The sequence below is a fragment of the Strix uralensis genome, chromosome 26, assembly GCF_047716275.1.
Source record: "Strix uralensis isolate ZFMK-TIS-50842 chromosome 26, bStrUra1, whole genome shotgun sequence".
Taxonomy (NCBI): Eukaryota; Metazoa; Chordata; class Aves; order Strigiformes; family Strigidae; genus Strix; species Strix uralensis.
In genome coordinates this window covers 6,708,541-6,725,567 of record NC_133997.1, presented here as the reverse complement: position 1 = coordinate 6,725,567, position 17,027 = coordinate 6,708,541, and the positions used below count along the sequence as shown (strand labels likewise).

General features: G+C 43.8%; 1 protein-coding gene across 3 annotated transcripts in view; it reads right to left on the bottom strand.

The window, feature by feature from the left end:
* The window catches only part of ARHGAP32 (Rho GTPase activating protein 32), a 263,161-nt gene that overhangs the window by 78,071 nt on the left and 168,063 nt on the right, over positions 1–17,027 (bottom strand). For 2 of the 3 annotated variants that reach the window (XM_074894915.1, XM_074894916.1), the window contains 4 exons: positions 8,696–8,833; positions 6,467–6,559; positions 4,672–4,794; positions 2,041–2,118 (listed from right to left, as the gene is read on the bottom strand). In XM_074894915.1, the coding sequence (XP_074751016.1) occupies positions 2,041–2,118; positions 4,672–4,794; positions 6,467–6,559; positions 8,696–8,833 (432 nt within the window). Of the gene's footprint in view, positions 1–2,040; positions 2,119–4,671; positions 4,795–6,466; positions 6,560–8,695; positions 8,834–10,547; positions 10,570–17,027 lie in introns of those variants that run through there. The other variant, XM_074894917.1, reaches the window with a different exon arrangement.

The following is a 17,027-nucleotide window of genomic DNA, read 5'->3' as shown; positions in this document are numbered from 1 at the left end:
TTATGCAGTAATAACTGAGTTCGCAGAGCTTATGAAATTACTGCCTCTCAACTGAGATACAGCTGTTGAAAACCACCTCTGAGCTAACCAGCTTTACTCTGCAGTCAGCAGGAGCAGAAAGCGTACAGATGGTCTGTCACCCTATCTCAGCTGACAGGCAGTAACTTCTTAAAACACACTCACTTCATTTTCTGCCCTTGTACAAACACATCCTGAGAGCTACCGAAACACGTATTATAGCTGCTGCCCTTCCAACAGGGTGGTTCAGTGGCCACCGTCTGATCCACGTTGTGAAAGGCTCTTGCTTTCAATTTAAGACGCAAGATTATTCCACCCCTAATTTTTCGCTAAGCCAAAATATGGTGCTCCATTTCTGCAGCTGTTCAGATCTGTTGTGTCAGTAGACTGGCTGTGCACGGAGAGAGACAAACCCCTTTTCAAGCTGTTTGCTCATCAACATATCTTTATGCTGGGAAAGCACAATAGGATTGCTCTGATCTGAGACAGAAGGCAGTGACAAACTGCAGAAGAGCTCCCTTGCTTCTTTAATCACCAGTGATGCTCTTCGTATCTAGTCACAATTTCAGCCAGCCTGACGGCAAGCAGGGAGCTCGCACTGAAAAATGGAATCGACATCCTGCGTGGAGATACCATCCCCTCGTAATCAATCAGCTTTGTGCAGAGCGTCTGCCCTCATGCACAGATCACAAAGGAGTTTTGTTTTATTGATTCACTGGGAAGTTAAATGTGGCATAGCCTGATCATTCCAAGCAGTACTAAAGCATTGCATTAATTTTCGATAGTACAGCAAAAACAGCTTGAGGGCTTCTAAGGTCTGAACAAAAGTCCTGCGAAGACACAACACAGTTCAAAACGAGAAGAACAGTCAAGTTTGTTCAAGAAATATCAATGTGTTAACTCTAGAAACAAATTTAATTTCAGAGCAGGTATCGTATGTCCACGCTGCTCTGATTTTACAAATGAGATATTATCTGAACCCCCACATCTGACACAAAGCCAACAAAAGCTGTATCTCACGTGTGCTGGCTAATCAGACAGAAATGTAATCGTGTAACTAACACTCCATTCAGAGGGGATTTGCAGTGTTTGGAGATCCAATTGCACACAGCCCTGGTATTAATGACAGCAGAACCACAACCTGGATCTGGCACAGAAAGGTCTGTCAGGGAAAATCTGAGGTACTTTGAGAAGACTTTCCAGGCCAAAATATACAAGTGTCTGGGTCAATTCTGACCCTCTCCAGAGCAAACTCATAATTCCACCTACTCACAGATAGCAACTGCAGTATGAAAATTCTTCCTACTTGAAAAGAGCTGAAACGTGAGACACTACAGTCTGAGGAGGTGGACGTCAGCTACCCCAACCTTCAGCAGCCTTTGGGTTTTGGTTTGTAAATACTTTTTTTTCTTTAAATTTCCTAATGAGAAAATCCAAGCTAGGGAATAACAACTCTTTTGGAAGGAAAGTGCCATTTCGACACAAAAGTTTTGGTACCTAATTCCCAGGTCTGTTTAGGGTCTTTTGAAAATTCAGTCTAAATCTCTCTGCTCATTTAGAGAGACCAATATTAATTAACACTACACAGTAAACGCAGATGTGAAAGCACAGGTTAGTTGAGTGGCTTGTCCAAGTCAGTGGCAGTGTCTTATCAAGTGGCTTTCCCCGAATCCTCTATGTTCTGCCTGATCTAGTTTTAGTGGAAGGAACGGGATGATTTGAGTAGCAGTGTCAGCTGCCTTGGAGGGGTGCAACATAAAGCTTCCACTAGCATCAGGCCAGCTGTCGATCAAAGGGTCACAGCTTTCCCTAACTCGCACAGTTTAGTAGGGAGGCAACTTCCTATGAAGACCACGTGTCTGCTCCAGCCCAAGCCCAGAAAGAAAGGGAAAGTCCTCTCACACCAAGGCAGGGACACTCTGCTTACACCCCTGAGTAATCCTGCACAGGCCCAGCTAAACACGCTGCTGAGTTTCCTGCCTTTACTTAAGTTGTACTGTCACGTCTGATGCTTGCGCCTACCTGAAATCCATGCTTGCCTCTCCACCACGTGGTCAGCTCCTTTGGTGGCATGTCAATAACAGACACTATGTCTCCCACCTGCAAAAGATTGGCAACATCAATCACAGCTTGCAACGTGGCTCGGAGGAACGCCCAACTCGGATAAACGCATTCTGCAAAAAACTGTACAACTTGTGAGCAACTGCACCGATGCCAGTCTCGAGACATCTGCCTTTGTAAAGTCAAACTGTGAGGTAGAAGAGTTACTGCGTTATACAACATACAGGATACAGCTGTTCATAAGGAAACAATTCTGAAAAGCAGCAGGCTCTCTGCCAAAGGGTACAGAAGCGTTCTGATTAAACCGCAGACATAAGTAAGCAGTGATGGTGTGAAACACTGGAAAATATTCTCAAGTAGCTGAACTAATTTTTACTACATGCCCTACGTATGTGTATGCAGGCACTGACTTTTGTCTTCTTGTTTCCTTTTGCAGCCAAAAGTTAAAAGCTCCCTTCATAGTTCACAAACTGCCCAGGACATGATTTTCTTAAACAGAAAACAAAAAGGAGAGGTGCTGTGGTGTTACAGCAACAGGAAGGACAACCACCAAGAAGACCAAACAGGTTTTCTGAAGCGTTGCTCATTCCCATAAAAAAAAAAAATGTAATTCTGCAATAGTTCAAAAGGAAATCGGTATAACTGATACTAAATTTGGCTTGGTGGGAATCATCTGTGTGGCCTCTATAATAAAAAAATGAGATTAGTTTAGTCTGGAGAAGAGGAGGCTGAGGGGAGAACTCATGGCCCTCTCCAACTCCCTGAAAGGAGGGTGCAGAGAGGGGGGATGAGTCTCTTGAGCCAAGGACCCAGCGGCAGGCCAAGAGGGAATGGCCTCAAGCTGCGCCAGGGCAGGGTCAGACTGGCTCTTAGGAAGGATTTCTTTGCAGAAGGGGCTGTTGGGCGTTGGAATGGGCTGCCCAGGGCAGGGGGGGAGTCCCCATCCCTGGAGGGGTTGAAGAGGCGGGTCAACATAGCACTTAGGGATCTGGTGTAGTTGGGAACTGTCAGTGTTGGGTTAATGGTTGGACTGGATGATCTTCAATGTCCTTTGCAACAGAGATGATTCTGTGATTCTGTGAGAGGCCAGAGCAGAAGGGGCAGAACCTAAGTAAATACTGCAGTTAGGTATAGCAAAAATGAACAGTAATGCCCAACTTTTACCAGATGTTTTACACTGATGGACCTCAAAGTGCTTTGCAAAGACAACACCACATCCCCATTTTTCAGACAGGGATAACTGAGACACAGGGAAGCAAAGTGATTTCCTCGAGGGAACAGCAAACTGACAGCAAAGCAAATTTCCATTAAGGGAACTGCTGTCACCACAACGAGCAGAGAAGCCAGGTATTTTCCTCAGTGTTTGGGAGCAAATACCAGGCAGCTACTTCTGCAACTGCCTATTAGAAATTAACAACAGCCTAAACACGAAGAGATGGTGTGGGTTAGGGAACATTGTAAAACGACAGATCATATTCCACTTCTGCTCTGCCAAGGCTTCTCACTGCATGAACTTGGAAAGCCACACGTGCCTCGGTTTCCCACTTGTCTCCTAGGCCTCGGGACAACTTGCTGGACTGCAAGACAGTTGCAAGGCCAAGCGAGCCTGCTGGCACGGAGCTGTACGCTTTACAAGCAGGGAGTGGCAGCTTAGGGCCTTTATTAATACCGAGACACTGACAAACAGCCTGTAGCCTGGCTGCCTGCCTTTGAACTTGGAAGATGACATACCCACATGTCTTTCTGATAAGCATGGTTCTTTGGTGTACGCTAATAAATGACTTAATTTTGAATATGAGCAAAACCCTGGCAGCACTAGACTATCACTATTATTTCTCCTTCCTGCGCTGCATGCTAAGAATGCAATCACAAAAACTCCTTCGGGCAATAACTGTTTTCCTTTACACTTTTCGGTACAACACTGCGAATACTCTAACAGCACATAAACCATCAGAGCATAAAATGCCACTTTCTGTGTAGAATAGACAAGAGCCAGATACCCAAAGACTTCCAGGGTCTGATCTTCCATGTCTTTGCTCCACAGCAGCTCCTACTCTGCAGCAAGTAAGGTTTTTCAGAACTGTTTTAGATTAACACCTGCACTTTAAGTACCAAATTCTTTGACAGTCTGGTTCTTTATTTTTCATGGGAGCAGAAGCTCTTAAAATTGGTTTTAGACACGGACTTGTTAACAGGAACACAGGTTGTGTAAACTGGCCAATAAATAACTAAATTGGCACGTGTGCACACACACACATATGTGGACAGCCTTCCACAACAGATACAACACACTTTTAACACACTGTACAGTATGAACTATGCAGGGTCTGCTGCTGCTCAGAGACCAGGCTGGAGTCCTTGGCAGCATCTGTTTAATCAGAAGATACTAGTGCCAAGTAAAGCTGTATTTTAAAGATGACTGAACTCCTCCCTGCATCCAACCCATTGCAAATCGAATATTTAACTGAATCTTCTAAGCTTCACCTCACAAAACATTCTGGAAGTGTCTGAATATATTCCTGACGCACAGACACACACGTTACACTCTTCTGTATGTGACAACAAGGAATGTAAGCTCCTTTAATTATTTACCTCAAAGGACAGTTCGTCTGCTGCTTGAGCAATATATCTCTTAATAACATGGGCAGCAGCAATAGCAGGAACGTTAATGGACGATTCCTCATGGACTAGCAGGTGATTCCCCTTGTTATCAATCTGAAATAAAGAGCACAGGAGACTGTGAGGCAGCTGGGGATGAGCGAGGAGGCATTTTATTGGTGCTCATACATGGCAGAGGCTTCAAGCTGATTCACAGAGACAGCACAGCTTGGGGGCCCCTGAGGAGAGCGGCATGGAGAGACAGTGCAGGGCACAGCACACCCCCAGAGGAAGCAGAAGAACAATTCATAGAGTATTTCAGAAGGTCGTATGTCCCCATCCAACTACTGAGGAAATTCTGTATTTGTGCATCTTTGTGTACAAACAGGAACATGACAGTGAATGTTTACACCTCCCTTTAACACCAGATCGCATTGTTTTTCCTGAAGTACTTAAAATGGCAACACAAAAGGGACTACAAAAATTCTCTGCAAAGTGGAATTAATGCTCAAGAAGAGGCACTGAGGTAAGGAGGAAATGCTGTCAAACCGAAAACTAGTGTTACTTTCAACTTTCTCCCACCTTTTTATGTCTTCTTTTAAGAAAACAGAGCTCCCACACCTTCCTACAACCATCAGCCAACTTTCAACATTCCTACATTTTTGTACCCATGTAAAATTTTGTAAGATTCTCAGTTAATCGGAAAGATTATGCTGTATCACATATGCCATCGGTTTTCTGTAATCTCTAGGTTCACTGTGTTGCTGTAAATTCTACAGTTCAATTTTTCTCTACAACTTCCTTCCTCCCTTTGTGCTGAGGTGGTTTCCAAGATTCTTCTCATCCCAAAGGATTTCAAGGTGAAGAGGATATCAGCAGGGAAAATTGCAGGAAAACGCACTCAATCCTTATCACAACCGTTTAAAAATGAATTGCAACAGTCTAATAATAGCTGTTTCTATTCCTGGTGTACAGCAACATCATCAGGCGATGGAAAGACAGACATATCTCTGCTCAGACTAATCAGCAACAGCACCGCTGACATGGACAGGTGTCCTTGGTCACTTTGCCCCATTCTTTCCGGCGCTTGGTGCCCAACAAGGTCTATTGTTTAAGATGGTAGAAGAGCATTAACAGAGAAACCAAAGCTGCAGCTGCAATTCACAATATACAAACAGTGCCACTGCAAGCACAACGCAGGCTCTGTTGAGCAGCTTAACCAACAGCGATGGCAAACAGGAGCAGATAATATTAATTGTTTCTGTAGCTGTCGCAAGGGAAAATAAAAGAAAAAAAAAAACAGGGCAGGCAAAACACCATCACTGAGACAGCTCCAACAGTTCTAGAAACTTGCCATACTTGCAGTGTTTTCTCACCAAAAGGAGCGTAAGAACGTGTGTGCTTTCTGCAACCTATTACTCAGAGACTTCAGCCATGAACTGGACTTTTCCAGGTGGTCCATAAACCCACTCACTGCATCACTAGAATTACCACCTCCTTTTATTTGTGAATATCAGCAGAATGATGTGTCTTTGGGTGACAAAATCCAAGCAAGAGGGGAAAAAAGCTCCTATATTCTTAACACTGGATCTGATTCTGTTTGCTCTATACCTTTTGTGGCCACCTACATGCTGGTAACAGGGGAACAAAGCCTTTAGGATAGTGTTTCAGTGACACCAATGGGGCTGGAAGGATTATACCTCTTTCTGGAGAGGCAAGAGAGCACATTTGTGGCTTGCTCTGCTGCCAAGGTCAGGAAACAAAGAACAATCTAAGCTTCAGACTGTACCTCCATCCATGTGAGAGCAGGCCCACAGTTTATCTTGTTGCCTGCGATGGCTGAGAGACGTGACAGGTAAGCCATCAGCATCTGGGTGACAAGCTGGAACAGAAAGAAACATACAGGTTTTCTGTTAATACACCGTAGTTTGGAGACACTTCTCCAGACTTGGAGAGACTGTAAATTATCCATCGGCGCAGGCAAGAGTTATAGAAATACATTCCCTTTTGCAAGGAAATCTGTCATTTGGAGAAGGGCAGCAAACTACACACAGTGTTACAATGATTACACACAAAAAAAACACGTGTGAAAAAGCAGCTTCCTGTGAAGGGCATAATGTTATTTGGATAAGATGTGTAGATTTTCATGATTCCCCTTGTCAAGATACCTTAAATCTAAAAGCTTCCTCTCATCATGAATTTCACACACACACAAAAGATTTGTATTGTGGCCATCAAACACATCTGAGAACCATTTAGAGAAACGAAACGCTGGCTGCCATTTCCACCCACTCGCAAACCCTTAAGGATGTGGCCACTCAGACTGACTCCTTGGAGAAAGAGTTATATTTCAAATAATAGAAGAGGGTTTTAAAAATACACTTAGCAATGTCCCTTCTATAACAGTAAACTTGCTTTTATGAAAGAGAAGCTGGTGAGGTCTTTCCACAGCTTCAGTGACAGTGTTATAAAGCACTATTGTAGCCCAGAGTTTGTAGGACTGTTTAAAACATCGCTCTCCTCAAACATTTCTTCAGTGTGGTCAATTCAAAATAAAAAAATATAGTACAAGGCACCACACGGCTGCAGAATTGAATTTCACAGAGCAGTAGAGCTGTTTAACACCTTTACATCTTCTCTGCTTACAGATATAATGCAGGTTTTCAGGCTCATGCTATAAAGTACGTATTAAATCAGTTGTACAAATAAAGATGTAAGAGAAAGGAATGCCTAGAATAGAATTAAAGAAAATAAACCCAGGAATTAATTATTCTATTTCTGCTTCTGCTGAATTTAAGAGACTAGAAACTTTCAATTCTCTTCAGAAATAGCCTGTCTTAAGCCAAAGCGACTAATAAACCAGATTCTCTGATGAGCAATGGGACTGCACTACCAACTTCCTACATTCAGTGGCAACAGCCCTGCAGACTCCAGCAGGGTACTGATTTCAGCTGTTGTGTGCTGTTCTAAAGCAATCAATCCTCACCCGCCCGGCACTGAAAGAACACAGACTCTGATTTATAGATGCTGGATGGATTCTCCTTTGAATGCTTGGAATGGCCTCGATTTCCTCATTTCCCTTCCCAGCTACACATCTCGTGGGCAAGCAACATCAGCCTTCCGACACAGCACGTCAAGATTTTTCCATACTTGTGCTGGATAGTAGGGGACAAGCATACAACTACAGGTCCCAGGAATAAGCGACCTGTGAAATGAAGCAACAGGCACAGCCCGTCACCGTGATACACGCTCTTCCCGCAGACAGACTGAGGCCAAACAGTTTTGTTATGCTCTCCTGGCTCAAATAACCTCTGCTGCCACACGTTACATTGCCTCCCTCTGCACATCTTCTGAAATGATGCAGTCAAGATGCACCTGCTACTTTCCAGGAGATTATTTTGGACGTGAATAAATCTCTAAATTATCAACAGGCAAGAAGCTGAAGGAATTCCAGCTCACCATATCCCAGGTAAGTCAAGAAATGAAAAATACCTCTTATTCATTTAGGAAAAAAAACCTCTTTAAGCTTTTTTAAAGACCATTTAAATAATGCAATAATGCAAACGCTCTTAAAAAAGAGCTTCAGTAGTTTTCAGTTTATAAACGTAAGTCTAGCATTCCAAATGGCAGTACTCTCGCAGTGCTGCACCCTGTAACGGCGTGATTTCCTAGGAATGTTAAGTTGCTAACATTAAGTCAGGAAATATCCACATTGCTGAAAAACGTTTCCAAAGACATAACAAAATTCTTATCCAAGGTACTAACAGGACAGTTTCTTTCTTGACACTCCCAATAACCATTCCACATTTAGCAGCACGTTAATTCACACGAACATGCAGGGCATGTCCCTTTAGATCACTGAAATTAAGGGTAGAAAACACATACTGATCTTATTACCAGCAAACAATTTCCAAATCTAACCCAGGCCACATTAAAACTATTTCGGACATATTTGAAAATATCTTCCAACCCCTCGCTGGTGACTGTGCTTTAAATGTTTACAGCGCTGATACTTTACCTCCGGACTGTCCTTCAGGGCATCGGAGCGGGGTAGCTCTGAGAGCTGGGAGAAGCGCCGGTCATAAATACATAGGTGAAGGTGTTTATCAAGTACTCGGAAATCTTCATAACTCCGCTTCACGATCCAGCTCCTCCCCTGCATAAATGGAGAAGAGAATCACACTTTTATAAGCTCCTCACCAATACGGGTTAGATGAAGTAGCAGACAGATCTGGCCATCTTTCTCCTCAAAACATTTGAAAGCGATGAAAGTGCCTTCGTAGTATTTTCATGTTTTAATTTGTAGCCAGCCAGCTGTTAGTGTTCTTATTTTAATTATTTAACCATGGGTTTGGATGTGGTGCAGCATTATGAGACCTATCCAAAGCTTTTAACTTACAAGGATTTTGTAGCATTTTCATACACAAGGTGTCTTTGCACAAATGTAAATTACAAAACGGTTGTATAAAGAGCGTGAAATTAAATTCTACGTAGGTAGAAGAATACACAATCAGGGATCTGAAGCTTGCAAAATTTCTGTCAGGCGCCCCAGGCAAATCTTCAGCTGAATTAAAAAAAACAATCTATGATGAATAACACTAGCTGAAGATTTACTCCTGACTGCGTATCGTTTCCCCAATTAAAATATTGACAAGATACATACTGCTTCAGGGGACAAGGAAGGGACCACGGCACCACAGCATAATTTGCTTTGTGAAGCTTTTAATATCTAATGACTACTTCTAAATGCTCCACGGCTTATTATGATCAATAAAAAATGTTGTAATAATGCAGCAGTTTACAGGTCAAAGTACTTTATGAACAGTCAGTAATCCCCTCAACACTCCCAGGCAGCCCCTAAAATGAGACTATTTCTGTTTTACAGATGTGGATACTAACTCAGTGACCACAGACCTCCACAAAGCTCCCCCCACCTCCTATTTCAAGTGCAAAGCACACTTTGAGTCTGTCTTTCCTAAAATCAACAGTATGGCCATATTTAAAAAAAAAAAACAAAACTCTAGCAGCATTACACACTCTGCTTCACACTCCACATGCAGTTTGTCTCCCTTGGGAAAGGATGAGAAAAAACAAAGCGTGCAACAAATGTCAGCCGCGCGGTACGAGTGCCCCGCCAGCACGGGAAAGCAGCGCAAGGACTCGGAAGAAGGTGTTGGAGGAAGAAGTTAGATTGCTCCCGGCCACTCAAAGGCAGGGCCAAGGATTAAAACCGGTCAAGGGATGCCTGGCAACCTGCAGGGAAAGCAGGGAAATGCATGGTGTAAGAGGGGACGGGTCACCGGGGAAAGCGGCTGTAGAGCGTGACCCCAGACCTGCTGGACGTGGCTGGCAGAACGACAGACAGCCCGTGCCCTCTTCACCTGGGACGTGGGAAAGCACAGCCTACCCCGACTTCCCCGTCACTATTCTGCCATATTCTGTTGTATTACTTTCATATTAATATCCAAAGCCCGCAAGGCAATCGTAAATGTGAAACCTATAATCCAGCGTACTTAACCCAGCAGATCCCAACTGACAGATCCCAACCACACCAGATCTCTCAGCGCTATGTCGACCCACCTCTTGAACACCTCCAGGGATGGGGACTCCACCACCTCCCTGGGCAGCCCATTCCAACGCCCAACAACCCCTTCTGCAAAGAAATACTTCCTAATATGTAGTCTAGACCTTCCCTGGCGCAACTTGAGGCCATTCCCTCTTGTCTTATCGCTCATTACTTGGCTCAAGAGACTCATCCCCCCTCTCTGCACCCTCCTTTCAGGGAGTTGCAGAGGGCCATGAGGTCTCCCCTCAGCCTCCTCTTCTCCAGACTAAACCCCCCCAGTTCCCTCAGCCGCTCCCCATCAGACCTGTGCTCCAGACCCTGCACCAGCTCCGTTGCCCTTCTCTGGACACGCTCGAGTCATTCAATGGCCTTTTTGGAGTGAAATTGTAGCAATCTAGGAAGGAACTGGACAACTATTAATGCTTCCCTTCAGATCTCCAGTACAGATCACAAGAAAATAAAGGCTAAATTCTCTCAGCTAGACTTCCAGAGTGGCACAGCCAAAGCTCAGAAACAACAGTGACCTCATTCAATACCAAAAACGTTTCACTATATCAAAAATGTTTCACTATATCAATATAAAAATTGTACATCTTGCTCCCATTTCCTGCAAATTCTCAAGTGCCAGAAGGGTTTTGGAAAAGGGTTCTTTTTTTAATTTAGGGAGTTAATAAAATAGTAGAAACAAGTAAGTGACTGTTAAGTTGGTCTCACGTTGTCAACTGTGTTTTATAGCAAAGCTAAACATTACTGGTGCTGCGGGCACATAATATTCATAAGGCAAAAATGCCTTCTTCACATTTTTAATGATTTCCATAAATTGTTGCTCAAATAAATTTTTGATCACCGTCTAATTTTCCAATTCAATAATTACTTTTCTGTTCTTTAATTATTGATGGTCCTGATTTACAGAAGCACATACTTAAATCCCATTAATTTCAACGGGACATAAAAATAGAGGTGAAGTTAAGCACACAGTCAGATTCAGACCTTCAATTAAAAACCCGGGTATGACAAATTTTGTAAAAATAAAAGATCAAGTCTCAAAGATTTTAATATTGCCGTAAAATAGTTTCATGATCTTTGAAAGGAAAAATTGACCACTGACTTAAAAAAAAAAAAACAAAAACGTCTTGAACGAAGTCGAAGTATTTTTTGGAATTTCATATTACAGAAATGTTCACAATGAAAAGCATCATGACAATTATGGAATTTCTCACAAAATGGAAAATCTGGGTTCATTCCTACTTTTACTACAGTTTGATCTGTTCTCCCTTACTCTTGTATGCTGTGTAGGATTAAAGGTATGATGAAATAATGGGGAGATTTCAGCACAAAGCACAGAGCTGCTTACTTTTTTCCGATTATCAAAGCAAGAAGAAATGTCATGCTAAAAAAAAAAAATATTAGAGATTACTGAACTGATGATTTAATTTCCAGTGAGCCAGAGATTTGAACCTTCCATAACTAAACCCATTATACCCAAGATTGCAGATCATAAAAAGCTACCCAGGCTTCACAAGGCATGAGACAAGATTCAGAGGGACAAGGACTCAGCACCCCAGCTCCACTAGCAATATTTTTAGCTCTACTGGTCAAACGGCCTAAGGAGGACGACACGCAGCCACAGCCAGAGGTTTACATACTCCCTTATGCTGATCTGGTGATACTTGGAGTGGGCAGCGTTCCCTTCCATCCCAACACACCACACAACAGGACAGTCACAGCTCAGTGGGGGTGGTTTCACAACTAACAGAAGGACATTGCTTATCACAGCGCTGCCTGGCTACTGTTGGACTGGGAAAAGCAAATGTAAGAAGAAGGTATTTTAAAACATCCTTTGTGTTTTCATTCTCATAGTTAAAACAACCCATCTCTGCTCCATCACCTTGCAAACCCTTCAACTGACCAGTGCAAAAGCCTTACTCATTTCTAAGAGGGGCTCTGTTAGGTATCGGAAGCGTGAGGAAGGCAAAACAGCAAAACAGTGACAAATCTGCGAAAGCACACATTTTCCTTGACACAGAGTGCCCAGAATAAACACACGACGGGATGAAGGTCCAGTGATTTGTGTTTGATGTGGCGCCCAGGAGGAATGCGAAGCGGGGTGCAGGCCGCGCAGTCCCATTCTTTCACTTCAAGGATGGATTTATCTCCTGTTCTACTCGTTTCCCTCGAAATGTGGTTTTTTGTAGCAACCGTCCAACTCTGTGCCTCATCCTCCCTTCTTCCCCACACAACCCAGCTGCACCCACCGTACCAAGTCGATCTTGCTTCCTGTCCTCCCTCTTTTTCCCACAAAAACCAGCTCTACCCCTTGGCACCACGAAATAATGATTTGACCACAGTCCCACCCACTCACCCATACCTACTAAGATAAATAGTACCCCAAGTTTGTACCTAACTTGGAGGGACAATAATCCGACACCAAATCGGAGGGACAGATCGACAGGTTTGTGCTCTGCCCCCCCAGAAGGGTGCCTTTTGGTTAGATTTCCTCTTCTACACCGAGTGTATCCCCAGGAACTGTGTGTGTGTGACTGCAATCCTTTTTCTTTTGTGTAGTGCTCTAGAGCCAACCTGCAGTTTGTGCATTTATCACTGGCCATCTTGAAGAATCTGTAGATGTTGCATGAAAATAAACCGTACTATTTGTGAATCTGACGGCTTCTCTTGAATGCAACCAGACTCAGAGTGTATGGGCTGTCTGGGCTGGGTCAGACCTATAGTGATGGCCCCAATTGTCACTCCTGTCAAGGGATCAGTCCAGCCACCCCCAGCCCCTCTAATCTCTGAGGACCAGCTAGAACCAAGGGGATTCATCTCTTACCAAATTTATTCTCACCCTAAACACAACAGGCTCCCACAAGCACAAGGCCAGTTCCATACAGGAATATTTTTATGTTTTCACCTGGGATCTGGCAAGAAGCAATTCTTCCCCCCGTTGTGTACTGAACAATCAATGGCTTACTCAGAGGCATCCAGCTGACCAAAAGAAGTTCATCTGTTGTCAGTATTTGTGATACGACCCGTTTACAAAACAGATATGCCAAAATGTTATCATAAAGATTTACAGATCTCCTTTCCCCACACTATGTAAGAAAAAGCAAAAGACTACGTTTCCAGATGAATCTGCCTATGTCTGTGCAGATAGGACTCCTTTTTGTCCATCATTGCCTCTTCAAGCCAGACAGGGTGCTATTGGGTTCCAACACACACAACCTTCCTGTCCCACGGTCTGTTTTCTCTGTAGCACCTAAGATTTATTTATTTTAAGACAGGGATAGACCTTTCTTTTCTGGTTCAAATGCTTATTTCCTGAGAGAAATCACATGGATGCTCTCATGAACCTTACCAGTCCACATGGAGTTTGAGACCAGAAAATGAGATGAAAGTATATGGCAAAAGTCACTTCAGTTTGACCCTATAGTAAGAAAACACCACGTATTAAATAGCTGGAAAAATGCCAGCATCCACCAGTCGAGTTTAACTCTGCCATGTGGGTGACTTTTACAGCTGTCTGGGTCTTGGGTTCTGCGTGTTATTCCAGCATGACCCTTTAGCCCTTTTTCTATTTCAAGTCACACTGGAAAGTGGCTTAGAAATTTAGTCAAAACACAAAACAAGACTGATAAAATCCATCACTTAGAGTTTACCCAGGAAGTGTTTTTAGCTGGTGCCATAGGTGCTTTATCTAAGCTTAAGTTTGTTTACCAAAATGTCCCGGCTGATTTCATGACTTCTGGAGTATTATTCTAACTTTAGAGAAATTATAAATCTTTAAAACTTAAAGGGAGTTTGCACTAAGGCAACATAAAGCCACTTCATGTCTGAATGAAAGCGTACACTCGGCAGTGCAAGGCTTTTTGGCTCGTACACTTCCAGGTCTCACCTGGAGGCCATGGATGGATGCTCGCTTTCACTGCTCCTGGAACTACTGACAACAGGAGTTTACTCCTTCCCACCACAGGGCAGGGAATGCTCGCATTACAGAATCACAGAATCATTCAGGTTGGAAAAGACCCTCGGGATCATCGAGTCCAACCCTCAGCCCGACTCTACAAAGTTCTCCCCTACACCACATCCCCCCACAGCTCATCCAAACGGCCCTTAAACACACCCAGGGATGGGGACTCCACCCCCTCCCTGGGCAGCCTATTCCACTCTCTGACCACTCTTTCTGGGAAACATTTTTCCCTCCTGTCCAGTCTGACCCTCCCCTGTTGCAGTTTAAAGCCGTTCCCTCTTGTTCTGTCACTAATCCCCTGGGAGAAGAGACCAGCACCAACCTCTCCACAACGTCCTTTCAGGGAGCTGTAGAGAGTGATGAGGTCTCCCCTCACCTTCTCCTCCTCACACTGAACAGTCCCAGCTCCTTCAATCGCTCCTCACAGGATTTATTCTCCAAGCCCTTCCCCAGCTCGTTGCCCTCCTCTGCATTCGCTCCAGCACCTCGAGATCTCTCTCGTATTGAGGTGCCCAAAACTGGACACAACACTCCAGGTGTGGCCTCACCAGTGCAGAGCACAGGGGGACTATCACCTCCCTGCTTCTGCTGGTCACACTATTTCTAATCCAAGCCAGGATGTCGTTGGCTTTCTTGGCCACCTGGGCACACTGCTGGCTCCTGTTCAGCTGCTTGTCAATGAGAACCCCCAGATCCTTCTCTTCCAGACAGCTCCAGCCACACCTCCCAGAGCCTGTAGCCACGCAGGGGGTTGTTGTGGCCCAAGTGCAGGACCTGGCACTTGGCCTTGTTGAAACTCATTACAGCTCTTCCTTAAGCTGGAAGACATTTGCATCAGCTTCACCCCACTGACAAATGCATAAATTTTAGTTAGCAACCACGAGCACTTGCTCCTGTGACCCTTTCAGCTGGCGGAGCTGGGCAGTGCTGAGCGCTCAGCACCGTAACTACTACAGCGAGGACATCAGGAAGACGATGTTCACTTCTGGAATAGACCTGGCTTAGAAGACAGCATCAACAGCTTGTAGTGGGACACCCATGCTGCTGTCAGGCATCCTTATGATTAGAAGAAAATAAAATAGGACAGGAGGGAGATTTAAATAAGGTGAAAAAGATGGAACCACTAGAACATCAGCGCTCCACCTGGAATTGCAGCAAATGGACACGAGAGTCCAACTATCACAAGAGGAAGGAACATACGTATGGACAGACTGCAAGGCAGAGAAGAAAGTTTAGTATACTTATGTGGTGAATACTTAATAGCCTTATTCCACAGAACAAATTAATCTCAGCATTAATTATCAGTTTATTATCAATTAATTGCAATCAGCAGGAAAAAAGATTTTAATGGAAACCGCTGAAGCTTTCCTCCCCTAAAAATTATACTTCCTTGTGCTCCCTGATTCCAATTACAGATAGGAAAACTAAAGCCACACGTGGGAACACAAGGCTGCCCCAGACCTGGTCTGAACGACAGCAGCGTTATCCCTGCTTGTTCTGAGCAATTTTGGAAACTCACCACAACCAGGTATAGGCGGCTTTCTGCGTGCTAAGCTGAAACAAGCCGTGACCTTCCCGTGGTTCCTCTGAGCAGCTTTGCCAGAAGCATTCAGACAGCAGGCAAATATTTGGCTCAGGCAATTGTTTTTGTACAGGTATGGCGAAATAAGGGCACCCTAAGAAGACCTAACGCAAACATCCCACGTCTATGGCACCTGAAATTGTAGCGACCGTTTTTCCTCCCACCAGAAAACCTACTTCTGAATGGCAGACTCCTAATGAACTGGAAACAGGATTTACAACTCTCAACATGTGAATGAAATCCCCTGCTCTCCTGACACGTTATAATTTAAACAATTCAGTATCAATCATCTCTTTAGTAAAATTATACCATAAAGAGCAGCAGGTCGCAGAGACACACAGGGGCGAAGGGGAGGGCGGCCCCAGCACGGGGGACTGCTTTTCTACACTTCAAAAAACTAAAGTAATAACCCAACATGAGCTTATAGCCACAAAAGCCACAACGGACCAGCTGGTAAGTAAGAGGAACTAATATTCGACCACCCTACAGGTAGCAAGGCAATAAGCAAATGTATATATATTTGCAAAGAATTGTATGGACATTGCATATATTTAAATACAACAGCCTCTTTACCCTGTGCCCCAAATGTGCTATAAGCTACTCAACACTTAACCACAGAGAAGAAACAGCGTTTCAACAAAGTAAGCAAGAACCACTATCCTTTAAAACAAACCAAACAAAAAACCCCTTTGAAAATTACTTGCCTGAGGTTAGTAAAACAAAACAAAAAAAAACCCTTCCAAAATGACTTGCCTGAGGTTAGCTGCAACAGCAGCTTAGACAGATAGAGATCTCAATTTTCTTAAGTCTCATTTCTTGGGCACATCACTGAAGCAAACGGCTGAGTTTCTAATTTTTTTTTTTTTTTTTTTAAATAACCAAAACACATAAGCATGTTTTTTGTTAAAACTAATTGCCAGGAAGAAAAGATTTTGTAGGTCCAAAACCAAGAAGCTGTTTGAAGAAAAAGCCCCCTAACCACAGCTACGGCTGCTACGCAACAGAACACACGCCCATGACATCGTTTACAAAATAACAGAAACTTAGAAGCATGGAATAATTAAAACTGTGCTGTATCTGACACTGCTTCCATTACAAACCCATTTATCTTACACCCCAGAATGAAGCAAAAAAATGGTAACGGTATTTGGAAAACATCACTAAGATCATCTTCAAGAGCTGCAGTGAGAGATGCTCTTTCCTGAGGACACGTGAGAGCCTGGCTGCTCCTGCAG